Source organism: Thalassophryne amazonica, chromosome 7 (assembly GCF_902500255.1).
Source record: "Thalassophryne amazonica chromosome 7, fThaAma1.1, whole genome shotgun sequence".
In the NCBI taxonomy this organism is placed as follows: domain Eukaryota; kingdom Metazoa; phylum Chordata; class Actinopteri; order Batrachoidiformes; family Batrachoididae; genus Thalassophryne; species Thalassophryne amazonica.
The window spans coordinates 122,027,351-122,043,198 of record NC_047109.1 but is presented as its reverse complement, the minus strand read 5'-3'; the positions used below and the strand labels follow the sequence as shown (position 1 = coordinate 122,043,198).

Here is a 15,848-nt window from a genome sequence, read left to right as displayed (position 1 = left end):
AGATCAAGCACTAATGATTAAATGCAGAGTGGTGCATACAGAGCAAAAAGAGAAAGAAACACTCAGTGCATCATGGGAACCCCCCAGCAGTCTACATCTATAGCAGCATAACTAAGGGATGGTTCAGGGTCATCTGATCCAGCCCTAACTATAAGCTTTAGCAAAAAGGAAAGTTTTAAGCCTAATCTTAAAAGTAGAGAGGGTGTCTGTCTCCCTGATCCGAATTGGGAGCTGGTTCCACAGGAGAGGAGCCTGAAAGCTGAAGGCTCTGCCTCCCATTCTACTCTTACAAACCCTAGGAACTACAAGTAAGCCTGCAGTCAGAGCGAAGCGCTCTATTGGGGTGATATGGTACTATGAGGTCCCCAAGATAAGATGGGACCTGATTATTCAAAACCTTATAAGTAAGAAGACCCCCAAACTCTGAATTCAAGCCACAGTTCACAGTGAAGACAGTGAAGCATGGTGGTGCAAGCATCATGATATGGCATGTTTCTCCTACTATGGTGTTGGGCCTATATATCGCATACCAGGTATCATGGATCAGTTTGGATCTGTCAAAATACTTAAAGAGGTCATGCTGCCTTATGCTGAAGAGGTCATGCCCTTGAAATGGGTGTTTCAACAAGACAATGACCCCAAGCACACTAGTAAACCAGCAAAATCTTGGTTCCAAACCAACAAAATTAATGTTTTGGAGTGGCCTGCCCAATCCCCGGACCTACATCTAATTGAGAACTTGAGGGGTGACATCAAAAAAGCTGTTTCTGAAGCGAAACCAAGAAATGTGAATGATTTGTGGAATGTTGTTAAATAATCTTGGAGTGGAATAACAGCTGAAAGGTGCCACAAGTTGGTTGACTCCATGCCTTGCAGATGTGAAGAAATCATGAAAAACTGTGGTTATACAACTAAATACTAGTTAGTGTTTCACAGGATTGATAAAAAAGCAGTTTGAACATAATAGTTTGAGTTTGTAGCGTCAACAGCAGATGCTACTATTATTGTGAACACCCTCTTTTCTACTTTTGTTTTACTAATAGACCAATTTCATAACCTTAAGAGTGTGCATATCATGAATGCTTGGTCTTGTTGGATTTGTGAGAATCTACTGAATCTACTGGTACCTTGTTTCCCATGTAACAATAAGAAATATACTCAAAACCTGGATTAATCTTTTTAGTCACATAGCACTACTATTATTCTGAACACTACTGTATGTATGTATATGTATATATATGTATATGTGTATATATGTGTATGTATGTATATGTATATATATATATATATATATATATATATATATATATACACACACATACATATTCTATTTCTACCTCATTTCTTATGTCTTGTACTGTTACAAGTATTATTATTATTGCTTATCCTTGCACACACTGTTTGATGCACATTTTCCTCTACTTGCACCCACCTTGTGTGTTTTTTTTAAGAGCTGATGTAACATGTAAATTTCTCCTCTGTGAGATTAATAAAGTTTATCTTATCTTAAATATATCGTAACACTTGCTGCTGTTTGTGTAAACGTGCTGTGCACGTAAACGTGGTGATGTGAAGGTGCTTTGCTGTATCACGAATTTATGTTTGAAAGCAAAAGATGCCACCAGTACAACAGCAAGAGGACCCTCACAGAGTCGACATCTTACCTCCAGAATGAATGAAAATAATCACTGGATGTGTATTTTCCATATCAGGAGGCACTGAAGTACTACAGAACTGCACAAATGAAAATGGTCAGATTTATCAGCAGTGGAAGCACAATTAGTCTGTCGGACATCAAGGTAGGATGATATAATCAGTTTTATAGAAGGGCTGCGTGGATCCTTGTCATTTGATTGATGCTTTGTATGTCACATGACATGGATTAATTCATCCCATTTGTGTTGCATTGCATTTAGAGTGCGGCTTGGTTCCTTACATTTGGTACTATTGCACTTTACACACGGAAAAGCAAATTCACTGTGCTGCCTGGAGGCTGTGAGCAGGAAAAAAGAAGAAAAACTGGACTCATTTCTGACATGATTTTTTTTTCATTGCACTGAGGACATACACAGTCTTTCTTTCGGAGTACACGCACGCACAAGCGCCGACCAGGTTGCGTGTGTGTGTGTGTGCGCGCGCATGCAGGGGACAACAACAACTCTCCCGAGACATAATTTGATTGAGCTAACTGACGCTGCCACACACACACACACACACACAAAATCCACTCCGCTGTAAGCCGTCTGGATGCATGAAGACATGTTCATATGAAACACTGACGTGATTTTTGGATGGAGTGAGGAACTACACAAAGTCTTTTTTTCATGGAAGTCTGAAGTTAGTGCACAGCATCACTGGACTACACATTACAATGTGGACTTTAGCAGCAGTGGAACACCAAAATGTAAGTCCCTTTTCTGTTGTTTATAAAGTAATAAAATATAAAATGACAAGGACCTATTTTAGCTGTTGTATAAAACAAATAATGAATGTTTTTACATTCTTTCAATGGAATGAATATTTCATGAGGTGAAAGCTGGAGCAAACCATTATCGAATTAAATATTTGTACCATTGAACTCATAAACATTCATTATTTGTATATGTAGTCATATCTGTATAAAATGGTTCTGCAGCATGTATTTTGTTTAAGACAAGGTAAATGCTAGAGCAGGCTCCGACATCACTAGCCTGCTTCAGTGAATAATCTGGAAAAGTGAGAGCTGATGTTTCTTTGTTTTGTGATTGGGGGATTGCAGAAAGCAGTGCGCAGAACAAAAACTGGTGAACATCTGTTGTATGGAAATGATTTGGATTTAAGGAGTCAGACAATCAAAATTCGTAAGCTGTTGGGCGGCAGTGATTGCAATGCTCAAAACATGCGCAGTATGACGAGAGTAAAAGAAAGCATCTGCTGCAAAGTTCCGAAAAATCATCGTGGAAAGAGAAGAAAAACAGCTACCTCTGCAATCACCTTGGGTAGCTTGGTTTTATTTATTTCATGAAAGTTTCTTTGAACTGAAGTTAATTTGAGAAAAGTGGTGCATATTAAATATTTATTGTAATTTTGCAGAATAATGTTCTTCAAAGACCTCTATACTATGTGAAACATGCTGTAGTGGTGCAGTCAAAAGTGCAGTCCTTGCTGCCATGCAGTTCTCATACCAGCACACTTCAGAAGCATTAACACTGAAATTTAAAATAAATATACCGTGATATGGACAACAGCCGGTGCTTTTAAATTATATTGCAATATACATTCTAGGCCACAAAAGCAACCATAATTTGTACTGTATTGTCTTTCCTACAAAATTCTCTGTGCAACATTGGCACTGGAAAAAGGTTCTCAATTGAAATAAATAATAAATAAATAAATAAAAATGACAGGCAAAAAAAAACAAACAAAAAAAAAACAACTTTGCTGCAAAAACCAAATACAAATATTTTTCCCTGCATCAATTCAAATCTATTTTTAATCATCACTCAGATGATTGAAATGTTTATCTGGTGTGGTTTGCTGACCTGCAGCAGCGTCTGCCAGCTGGGCTGGAGGGGTTTGAGAGAGGCGCCGGCTGCAAAGGAAAGGGAAAAAGTGCGCCCACAGTGCTGCTGCTACCACTAAGTGGCGCTCTTTCATCACATCACTGGAGTAGGAGCCCAAGCTGAGGCGGGTACCGACTGGACACTGCGATGGTGGACACGCCTGAAAGGACAGACACATGAAAATAAATAAAGCAGATGAGCAAACAGATGCAAAATGCAAACACAGTGCTCCAGTTTGTGGACCAAATTCACACCCTCCAACTCCGCCTTGTTCTTTCAAATCCGATTTCTCCAGTGTTTCTGAGATTTACTCAGTCCTTCTGTTTTTCCTCCCTTCTCTCCAGGGGGATTACTGGGTTGCAGCAGTGCACTGCAGTGTGAAGCGGCGGTAGGGGTGGGAGCAAGGCAAAGATATTAGAGGCATACAGCAGACTCTAATGCTGATCCCATGTACACACACTATACTTCTGGCTCATCCCTGGCCCTGGCCCAGGCTGCTAGAGCAGCCCCACAGCGGCTGGCATTAGTTCAGATAAGCAGCTGAAGGAGCTGTAATCTCATTTAGACTGGAGATGATCCTCCTGTCCCCTTCTCTCACCCAGACAGGCATGTGAGGAAAGAGGAAAATGTGAAGAAAACTATCAAGTCCTGCCTCTATCCCATCTTCAAATGTGCACGATAATATGCTGCTCTGGTCCACGCGTACACACACCTCAGCGGCGAATTCCCTTCCAGCAAGGTTGCATCTAATCCAGAACGAGCTGAGACAATCAATTAGAGTCTGAATTCATTAGTCTCGTTACTAGACGGAATGGGCCTTTCACACCCGACCTCATTGTACAAGACAGTACATCGTCAGAAACCCACTTAATCCTGCTTAACACAGCTCCTTACAACTAACACACTATTAAAGAGCGTACGCGTCAGCCCTTTGATTGGACTTTGTCTTATTTTTTTTAATACAGCGCATTCAGAAAGTATTCACAGCACTGCACTTTTTTCCACATTTTCTTTATGTGAAGCTCGTCACATGGCCCTAACGAAGCCCAAACGAAACAAGAAATCTGGACTGACGTTGACTTTTGGAGACATTGTTTAACCGTTGTCCATCTTCGTTGGACAAAAACATCAGGGAGGCCGTGCTTCCCAATCACGCCACTCCAGGTCTCACTGTCGCCGCCCACGTGGGCGTTGAAGTCCCCCAGGAAAATAACAGAGTCCCCGGTCGGAGACACTATCTAGTACCCCTCCCAGAGACTCCAAGAAGGTTGGGTACTCTGCACTGCTGCTTGGCCCATAGGCCGAGACAACAGTGAGAGACCTGTCCCCAACCCGAAGGTGTAGGGACACGACCCTCTCGTTCACCGGGGTGAACTCCAACACATGGCGACTGAGCTGGGGGAGCAATAAGCAATGCTACCCCAGCTCGTAGCCTCTCCCCGTGAGCAACGCCAGAAAAGTGGAGCATCTAGCCCCTCTCCAGGAGTTGGGTACCAGAGCCCAAGCTGTGCGTGGAGGTGAACCCGACTATCTGTAGTCGGTACCTCTCAAACTCCCGCACAAGTTCAGGCTCCTTCCCCCCCAGTGAGGTGACGTTCCACCTCCCAACAGCCAGAGGCTGTGAGCGCGGACAGGGCCGCCGGGCCACCTGCCCTCGACTGCCACCCAGTCCTCTGCTGTTATCCAAGGAACACATTATAGGGGATAGAATTGAATTAGCTACATTTTTACCCACATTAACAAAATAATCATTGAAGTCAATCAATCAATCAATTTTTTTTTATATAGCGCCAAATCACGACAAACAGTTGCCCCAAGGCGCTTTATATTGTAAGGCAAGGCCATACAATAATGATGTAAAACCCCAACGGTCAAAACGACCCCCTGTGAGCAAGCACTTGGCTACAGTGGGAAGGAAAACTCCCTTTTAACAGGAAGAAACCTCCAGCAGAACCAGGCTCAGGGAGGGGCAGTCTTCTGCTGGTCAACTATAGGTTTATTTTCCTTAATGACTGTGTGTGTAGTTGTGTAAAAATAAGTTGGCTGGTCTTTAACAAGTTTTTTTCTTTTTGATTTCATTTAAAAGCTTCCAAGTTCCTTTAATATTGGTTTTACTTTTAAATCACTATAGTACTGCTTCTTACAAGATCTCATAATGTTAATTTGTTTTGTATATATTATATTTACTTTCAGTTCTAAATTTGATAAATTGCTCATACAATATTTTTTCTTTTTACATGCATTCTGTAGCCCCTTTGTGATCCATGGATTATCTACATTTCGTTTGTTACAAACTGGGCAACAACATGGGCAGTGTTTATCATATAAACTGGAAATAATATTGATAAATGATTCATATGATTTGTCTATGTCCTCAAAATAAATCACATACCAGTTTTTATGCATTAAGTCCGTTCAGATTTTCAATAGTTGCATCAGTTATTTTCCTGATTAAATTACTAGTTTCATCATGAACATTTTTATTGACTGATAAATTAAAGGCAGCAAAAAACGGCAAATGATCCCTGACATCACTAAGAATTAATCCATCCGTTAATTTCCCTACAGGAACGTTTGTTAATATATTATCAGTAAGTATTGCTGTGTTCATAGTTATCCTGCTTGGATGTGTAACACAAAACACAGAATTTATGTTATTTGTGATTGACTATGTGGATTTAAAAAAATCTATATTCAAGTCTCTGCAAACAAATAGAAGCTTATTGCTTTTAATTGTGGTATACATTTCGATCCGTTTATCCTCAAAAATATTAATGTTTGAACCAGGAGCTCTATAAACACAGCTTATAATTATATATATTTTTATTTTTCACATTTCATTTCAACTGTAATAGAGAAGCTTGAATCTTCGACTGGATTGGGTTACTTGACGCGAGGACGTTTCACTTCAATCACAGAAGCTTCCTCAGCTAAAATTCTTGCTCTGGTAGTCTGACTTCTGTCTTGACTCTTGTAGAGAAGAATACTCTTCTCTACAAAGATGACAGAAGTCTGTCCAGGTTACTTGTATTTTCTGTTGTTTCTGAAGGATTCTGGCTTGTCTTGCTCTGGTCGCAGTTTTTCTTTGTCAACGTACCCCTTCGTTCCTCTCAGCTTTTTAGTTGTCGCAGCAAATAAATTCTTAAATTTTCTGTTTGTGACCGGATAATAATGGCCGGTTTGGACTTGTTGTCTTTCCTTTGAAGTGGATGACATTCTGCAGTGTCACTGTTGCTAATGTGGATGTCATTTGAGGAGTAGAATTTTCAATTTCAATTTATTTTCATTTATATAGCACCAAATCACAACAGAGTTGCCTCAAGGTGCTTCATACAGGTAAGGTCTAACATTACTAACCCCCAGAGCAACAGTGGTAAGAAAAAACTCCCTCTGAGGAAGAAACCTCAGCAGACCAGACTCAAAGGTGGTGACCCTCTGCTTGGGCCATGATACAAACATAAATTACAGAACAAATTATCACAACATCACAAAAGAAATATACAGGAAGTACTGGATGATGTGCTGCTCCAGGGAGTGGATTTCTCCCTGCATGCCATCCTCCACACTAAATGCCTGCAGAACCTGGCTGTGGCCCTCACATATGACTGATGTTTGGTGTTCAGTCCCGTCACAATGACATCCTCCATCCTGGTATATTGTTCTAGTTCCAATAGTCTGATTTTATTGTCTTTCTCCTGCATCATTTTCCTGAGTTCACAAACCTCCTTTAATAGACCAAGCAGTTCAGTCTGTTGTTTGACCACCACTGCTGAGGTCCTGCCAACATAAAAGTTCAACGACAGTCTAATCTCTTCCAGATCTCCACTTACAGCCTTTTTTGTTGGCCATAATGAACAATTAAGGAAACTAATGAATAGTTTTTACCTAAACGTTTTGTTCAGATACCGCAGCACCTGATGGCGAAGGGCTAGTCCTGATGGTAGCTGAAGCCTGGGCCTGGTGGTGAATTACGGAACCCAGGAGAGGTCACTTAAAGTGATATTTTTTTCTGGCCATAATAATTGTGCACCACGTTTTCACTTAATTGATCCCACAAATTAAAACGTGCTCTCAAATTAATATAACGGCGCACGTTTTAATGGCCGTGATAATCATGTGCACTTTTCCTTTAATCAAGCCCTCGAATTAATGAAACGTGTGCATGTTTTCCGTTCGTTCAAAATGAACTCCATAATATGACCTTAAATTGTCATCCTCATGACGGGGAGACGCTTCGCCGTCAGCATTCTTTTTAATGTGCTTAAACTCCAGATGATGCCATGCTGGGCAGCTGGAGTTCTCTGTGTGTCCTTGTGCGCCCAAACCATGATGATACACTCTGACCAGATCCACTGTCTGCTGGTTTGTTGACTAATAGCCAACATTTATGTGTCACGACAATATTGAGTGCACGTTTACAAATTATGGCCACGTTTAGAAGAATCGTGCCTTTGTTTTACTCAAACGATGCTTAAAACGTGCGCACAATATAACAAAACGTGCGCAGAATGTATAAAACGTGCACACAATATAATAAAACGTGCGCAGTGTGACACTTCCGGGCTCCGTAGTGAATGGCTGTAGCTGAAGCCTGCTGTTTGTAATAAAATACTCCGAAGAAAACAGGCAGCCTCCACAACAGCTAGCAACTGCATCAATTGATGAGATGAGATATACTTTTTGATCTCACAGTGGAGAAATTACATTTACACTCCAGTTACCTCAGACAGCAATTAGTCCACAATTATTACTTGTTTACCATAATAATGGCACGCATCAGAATTAAAGACGCACATACAATTGACATTGTTTATGTGCACTAAGTTTGAAGAAGTCCGTTATCCGAATTGAGGCAAGTGGGTGAAGGTCACGCAGCAACCCTGAGATGCACCGCCAACAGCTTGGGGGGACATAGGCTGCAGCGAAAACTGCACTGCCCCCGCCGAAGGGTAAGGGTGATGTTAAGCAGGCGCCGGAAAGGGGAGTGTTGCTGGGGGTAGGAGGCGGGTGGGGGAGGGAATGGAGCATGCTTCAGTCCTGTGAAAAGCAGTCTATTGTCTTTATGAGTTGAGATAAGAAACAGCCAATGATCTCCAGGCCGAAAAAAAATTCCTCTGGAGGTAAACAGTTGGGCAATTTGACCTTCAGGCTTGATAAGCCTGTAATGTTATGGTTTGAGCAGTGAAATCACTTTTAACAGTTCCACTTGCACAACCAAATCAATCAATCAATCAATTTTTTTATATAGCGCCAAATCACAACAAACAGTTGCCCCAAGGCGCTTTATATTGTAAGGCAAGGCCATACAATAATTATGTAAAACCCCAACGGTCAAAACGACCCCGTGAGCAAGCACTTGGCTACAGTGGGAAGGAAAAACTCCCTTTTAACAGGAAGAAACCTCCAGCAGAACCAGGCTCAGGGAGGGGCAGTCTTCTGCTGGGACTGGTTGGGGCTGAGGGAGAGAACCAGGAAAAAGACATGCTGTGGAGGGGAGCAGAGATCAATCACTAATGATTAAATGCAGAGTGGTGCATACAGAGCAAAAAGAGAAAGAAACACTCAGTGCATCATGGGAACCCCAGCAGTCTAAGTCTATAGCAGCATAACTAAGGGATGGTTCAGGGTCACCTGATCCAGCCCTAACTATAAGCTTTAGCAAAAAGGAAAGTTTTAAGCCTAATCTTAAAAGTAGAGAGGGTGTCTGTCTCCCTGATCTGAATTGGGAGCTGGTTCCACAGGAGAGGAGCCTGAAAGCTGAAGGCTCTGCCTCCCATTCTACTCTTACAAACCCTAGGAAACAAGTAAGCCTGCAGTCTGAGAGCGAAGCGCTCTATTGGGTGATATGGTACTACGAGGTCCCTAAGATAAGATGGGACCTGATTATTCAAACCTTATAAGTAAGAAGAAGAATTTTAAATTCTATTCTAGAATTAACAGGAAGCCAATGAAGAGAGGCCAATATGGGTGAGATATGCTCTCTCCTTCTAGTCCCCGTCAGTACTCTAGCTGCAGATCCAAATCCTAATTATGAATTAAGAATATTCACCAGCCTCTGAAATCTTCAACTTCAACTGCAAGGCAAGCATCTGCTCCAAAATGTCATCCAATCTGTGTCTGTGTTCAAGAGTCATCGCAGTCTGCGAATGCACTGTCTTACCAACCTCGTTAATCGTGAAGGACAAGCGAGGGGCCGTGGTTCTTGATGTCGCCGTCTTGCCAATTTTCCGGTAGATCAGGGCAGCACATAAGCCAAAAAGTACCAGCCCTGCTACCATAAGACCAAAATGAATAAATCGTCGACGTCTTCAACGTAGAAAGGCGCCAAGCATGCCACATGCCAGGAACTCCAGGAGTCGAGAACATAGCCCGCAGGATACGTTCCATTTGGGCAGTGAGGATCCCCGGTCCTGACCTTTTGTAGAAAAAATGGTGTCAATAACGTTCAGAGACCAGCTGATCAATTCCATGGTTAATCCAATAGTAGTCCAATAGATCCAGAATCCAGTATAATTTGAGGAAGTCTGGTGAAGTAGGGACCTTAAGGATAAAGGCAGAGAACAGAGATAAGGGAGTGGAGTGCGACCGCCCTCGTCAGAGTCCCAAGCTGAAACAGAATTGAACTCTGAGTCTCTGCTGCTCTCTCTACAGTGAAGCATGGTGGTGGCAGCATCATGCTGTGGAGATGTTTTTCAGCAGCAGGAACTGGGAGACTAGTCAGGATTGAGGGAAAGATGAATGCAGCAATGTACATTGACCTCAGACTGGGGCGACGGTTCATGTTTCAGCAGGACAATGACCCTAAGCACACAGCCAAGATATCAAAGGAGTGGCTTCAAGACAACTCTGTGAATGTCTGAGTGGCCCAGCCAGAGCCCAGACCTGAATCAGACTGAACATCTCTGAAAATGTCTGTGCACCAATGCTCCCCATCCAACCTGACAGAGCTTGAGAGGTGCTGCAAAGAGAAATGGACCAAACTGCCCAAAGATAGGTGCACCAAGCTTGTGACATCATATTCAAGAAGACTTGAGGCTGGAATTGCTGCCAAAGGTGCATCTACAAAGTACTGAACAAAGGCTGTGAATACTTATGGACATGTGATTTCTTAGGGCCCCTTCACAGAGCGAAGTTTGGTTGACATGTGCACAAAGGAGGAATTTCATGCAAAACACGTAGAATCGTCCCTGCCTCTAATGTCTCATACACCTGTTGCTACAACTATTTGCGCACACCAGCAGCTGACAGGCAGAGCTGCCGGCCAAATTCCAGGTGACACGCACAAACATCGAACACCACTCGCATGGTACTTAGAAAATGTGTGGCCAATCGCAATCTTGGCACGACAGCAGACAACCACTGTTGTACTGCAGTGAAATTTCTCTAAGTTCCCTAGGAGTGACTTTGCCACCACACTGACACGTGTGTGTGCGCTCCACTCATGGGAGGCGTGGCTTCCGAGAGAAGCAGCTGTGAATCTGAACATTCCAGCTGGACAACACTGACTGTGTTTGGACAGTCACGGACTAACAACTGTCCACTGTGCAGCAAGCGAGCGTGTGCACAGAGTGGACACTGACAGCCCCCCAGGTTGAAACGACCGTCAAATCAGAACACGCAGCGGGCAATCTGAGCAGCACGTCACCCACTTGAGCTCTGTTCCACATGACACGGTGTCTGTGCTGTGGCGTGGCGTCCACAAGACACACGTCGGGCAGGACACGCGCGCGGCCGACTGGACGCACCGGACCAGTAGTTGTGGACATCAGAGCACACTGCTTCTCATTCATGTCATTTCATGACTGTATATGTGTGACCATGGGTCATCACCAGAGGAACAGATGGATCATATTTGTATTGTTCACTTGATAAATGTGTGTTTTAATATAGTGTGTGATTTAATTTTTTTTTGTAATACTCAATCAATCAATCAATCAATCAATTTTTTATATAGCGCCAAATCACAACAAACAGTTGCCCCAAGGCGCTTTATTTAAGGCAAGGCCATACAATAATTATGTAAAATCCAACGGTCAAAACGACCCCCTGTGAGCAAGCACTTGGCTACAGTGGGAAGGAAAAACTCCCTTTTAACAGGAAGAAACCTCCAGCAGAACCAGGCTCAGGGAGGGGCAGTCTTCTGCTGGGACTGGTTGGGGCTGAGGAGAGAACCAGGAAAAAGACATGCTGTGGAGGGAGCAGAGATCGATCACTAATGATTAAATGCAGAGTGGTGCATACAGAGCAAAAAAGAAAGAAACAGTGCATCATGGGAACCCCCAGCAGTCTACGTCTATAGCAGCATACTAAATGGTTCAGGGTCACCTGATCCAGCCCAACTATAAGCTTTAGCAAAAAGGAAAGTTTTAAGCCTAATCTTAAAAGTAGAGAGGGTGTCTGTCTCCCTGATCTGAATTGGGAGCTGGTTCCACAGGAGAGGAGCCTGAAAGCTGAAGGCTCTGCCTCCCATTCTACTCTTACAAAACCCTAGGACTACAAGTAAGCCTGCAGTCTGAGAGCGAAGCGCTCTATTGGGGTGATATGGTACTACGAGGTCCCTAAATAAGATGGACCTGATTATTCAAACCTTATAAGTAAGAAGAAGAATTTTAAATTCTATTCTAGAATTAACAGGAAGCCATGAAAGAGAGGCCAATATGGGTGAGATATGCTCTCTCCTTCCAGTCCCCGTCAGTACTCTAGCTGCAGCATTTTGAACCAAACTGAAGGCTTTTTAGGGAACTTTAGGACAACCTGATAATATGAATTACAATAGTCCAGCCTAGAGAAATAAATGCATGAATTAGTTTTCAGCATCACTCTGAGACAAGACCTTTCTAAATTTAGAGATATTGCGTAAATGCAAAAAGCAGTCCTACATATTTGTTTAATATGCGCTTTGATGACATATCCTGATCAAAAATGACTCCAAGATTTCTCACAGTATTACGAGAGGTCAGGTAATGCCATCCAGAGTAAGGATCTGGTTAGACAACCTGTGTTCTAAGATTTGTGTGGGCCAAGTAACAATACTTCAGTTTTATCTAGTTTAAAAGCAGGAAATTAGAGGTCATCCATGTCTTTATGTCTGTAAGACAATCCTGCAGTTTAGCTAATTGGTGTGTGTCCTCTGGCTTCATGGATAGATAAAGCTGGTAGCATCTGCGTAACAATGAAAATTTAAGCAATACCGTCTATATACTGCCTAAGGAAGCGATATATAAGTGAATAAAATTGGTCCTAGCACAGAACCTTGTGGAACTCCATAATTAACTTAGTCTGGGAAGAAGATTCCCCATTTACATGACAAATTGTAATCTATTAGACAAATATGATTCAAACCACCGCAGCGCAGTGCCTTTAATACCTATGGCATGCTCTAATCTCTGTAATAAAATTTTATGGTCAACAGTATCAAAAGCAGCACTGAGGTCTAACAGAACAAGCACAGAGATGGTCCACTGTCCGAGGCCATAAGATCATTTGTAACCTTCACTAAGGCTGTTTCTGTACTATGATGAATTCTAAAACCTGACTGAAACTCTTCAAATAGACCATTCATATAATAATAAAACACCAATTACATTGGGTCCCTCATAGGACTCTGTCCTACTCGGGCCCTAATAAATAATAATAATAATAATAATAATAATAATACACAGCACAATTACAATTGGGCACTCGTAGGACTCTGTCCTACTCAGGCCCTAAGAAATAATAATAATAATAACAGCACAATTACAATTGGGTCCTGTAGGACTCTGTCCTGCTCAGGCCCTGAATAATATAATAATAATAATAAACAGAACAATTACATTTGGGTCCTCGTAGGACTCTGTCCTACTCAGGCCCTAATAATAAATAAACAGCACAATTACAATTGGGTCCTTGTAGACCATTGGGCAGCCACAGTCCAGCCCTGGGACCAACTCCAGATGTAGAGGCGTGCCTTGGTCAGGGGCAGAGAAAGGTGCAGACCTTAAATAGCATATTTTTGATTGTGGGAGGAAACCCACAGAGACACAGGGAGAATATGCAAACTCCACACAGAATGGACTAGGTGGAAGAGAACCCAAGATCTTCTTGCTGTGAGGCATGCGTACTAACCACTAACACCCAGGGCCAATGTTGACTAGATTCAGTTACCTCCTGTACATCTTCACATGGTGTGCTACCCCTGTATGAAGTTTAATTAGAATTGAGCAACCACTTAACAGATAGTCTTTGTACATGAAACCCCAGGAAACAAACTGGTAACAACTCTGCAGACCCCTCACAACCTGGATACACAGTTTAAACTCCACATTAGAGATATATTACGAGGACTGTTTTCTTCCACCTGTGAAATATAGTGGAAAGATTCGTCCCATCCTGTCTATGGCTGATGCTGAGACCCTGAGTTCATGTGTTTGTCTCTTCTAGATTGGACTACTGCAATGTTCTACTAGTCTATAAATATGGTTCATGGACTGGCACCTCCCTACCGAGCTGACATACTTAAACCCTATGTACCCGCCTGGGCTTTGCTTTCTCAGGGTGCAGGACTACTTTGTGTCCCTAGGGTGAATAAAAAGTCTGCGGGTCACAGAGCTTTCTCTTATCGTGCCCCGCTTCTGTGGAATGATCTCCCTGCATCAATAAAACAGTCAAATTCTGTAGAGACTTTCAAGTCCAGACTTAAGACCGCACTTATTTTCAATTCCATATGGCTACCATACTGGCATAGTATGTTAGTATGCTTTTCACTCTTAATTTTATTAGTAAACTGAGCGTGCCGCGTCTCAAGTTTATCTAAAGTCTGTGTCTGTTAGTAAAGCTTAGGGCTAGTGGCCGGTGATCACTGTATTTTTTGTCTTTCTGATGCTTGATTCTGCTTTTTTTTTTTTTTCTTTTCTCTCTGTCTGATGTCTGGCTCCATCCAGAGATGGGTGTGGTATTTGTTCCAAAAAAACCGTCCTGTGCACCGGCAACATCTCCTGTATGTTCATTTTGTGAATTGTTCTGTAATTTATGTCCTGTATCATGGCCCCTTTGAGTCTGGTCTGCTTGTGTTTCTTCCTCAGAGGGAGTTTTTACCTTACCACTGTTGCTCTGGGGTTTGTAAGGTTAGACTTTACTTGTATGACGCACCTTGAGGCAACTTTGTTGTGATTTGGCGCTACATAAATGAAGATAAATTGAAATTAAATTAAAACTGAAATCACGAGTTGTGTGTTTTTTCTAGGTGGAACTGGAGTTGTGTTAGGAAAGGTATATGATTTAAAAAGCTACACTGAATCCCAAAGCGGGTATGTAACGGGATTTGCTGGGGCGACATCAAGCCACTGAGACTCGCCACTGAGACTCAACCGAAAGACAAAGACAACTCTATTGGACTTCTTGTTCATTCCAGGACGATGCCCAGACTTGAACTGATCAGTAGGCGATTGCATCTGTTTATTTCAGCATATTTCAGCAATTTATTAATTTATATACCAAAATACAGGCATGATTCTGTATGTTTGGATAGCATATTACAGGAGAACTTAACCTCAGCCCATGGGTGTGCAGCCAGTACATTCTGAGTGCCGGGTCCCAAGCCTGAACAATTGAGGAGGGTTGCGTCAGGAAGGGGCATCCGGGTGTAAAACAATCCAACAGCAGACTAAGCATCAAATTTCCACACCGATCGTTCGAGGCCCGGGTTAAACAACGTCGCCACCGATGCTGTTTCCCAACAGGGTGCTGGTGGAAATTGGGCTACTGCTGGGATAAAAACGATGAAGAAGAGGAGGAGAACGTTTCGACAAACAGCGGGAGAAGAAGAAAACTAGAAGGGTTGGAAATGATAGTGGGGACTTTGAATGTTGGTAGTATGACTGGTAAAGGGAGAGAGCTGGCTGATATGATGGAGAGGAGAAGGTAGACATATTGTGTGTGCAGAGACCAAGTGGAAGGAAGCAAGAGCAGGAGCAGATCGGCGGTGGGTACAGTTGTTGTACCATGGTGAGGACAGGAAGAGAAATGGTGTGGGGTCATTTTAAAGGGAGAGTATGTTTCAATTTCAATTTATTTGAAAGGGACCATGTGCAATTAAAACATAAATGTCACCATTTGATGCATTGTACCAGAGGTTAGCCTTAGGCTAATTTACATCTGCAGTCCCTGACCACGAATTAATATGACACATATAAAATCATCAAATATCACAATAAATACAACCAAGATGTTAAACATCACTTAAATAAAAACATACAGTGACACTATGTATTGTAAATAAAATGCCCCTCATAACACTCAAACATATACATAATCATTGGGTGTAGT

The 15,848-nt window shown here is 42.4% G+C and overlaps 1 protein-coding gene across 1 annotated transcript in view; it reads right to left on the bottom strand.

The window, feature by feature from the left end:
• mms22l (MMS22-like, DNA repair protein) overlaps nt 1-15,848 on the bottom strand; it is a 271,386-nt gene that overhangs the window by 134,261 nt on the left and 121,277 nt on the right. Inside the window, 2 exon segments of the mRNA XM_034175438.1 lie at nt 3,522-3,650; nt 3,653-3,702. Coding sequence (XP_034031329.1) covers nt 3,522-3,650; nt 3,653-3,702 — 179 coding nt within the window.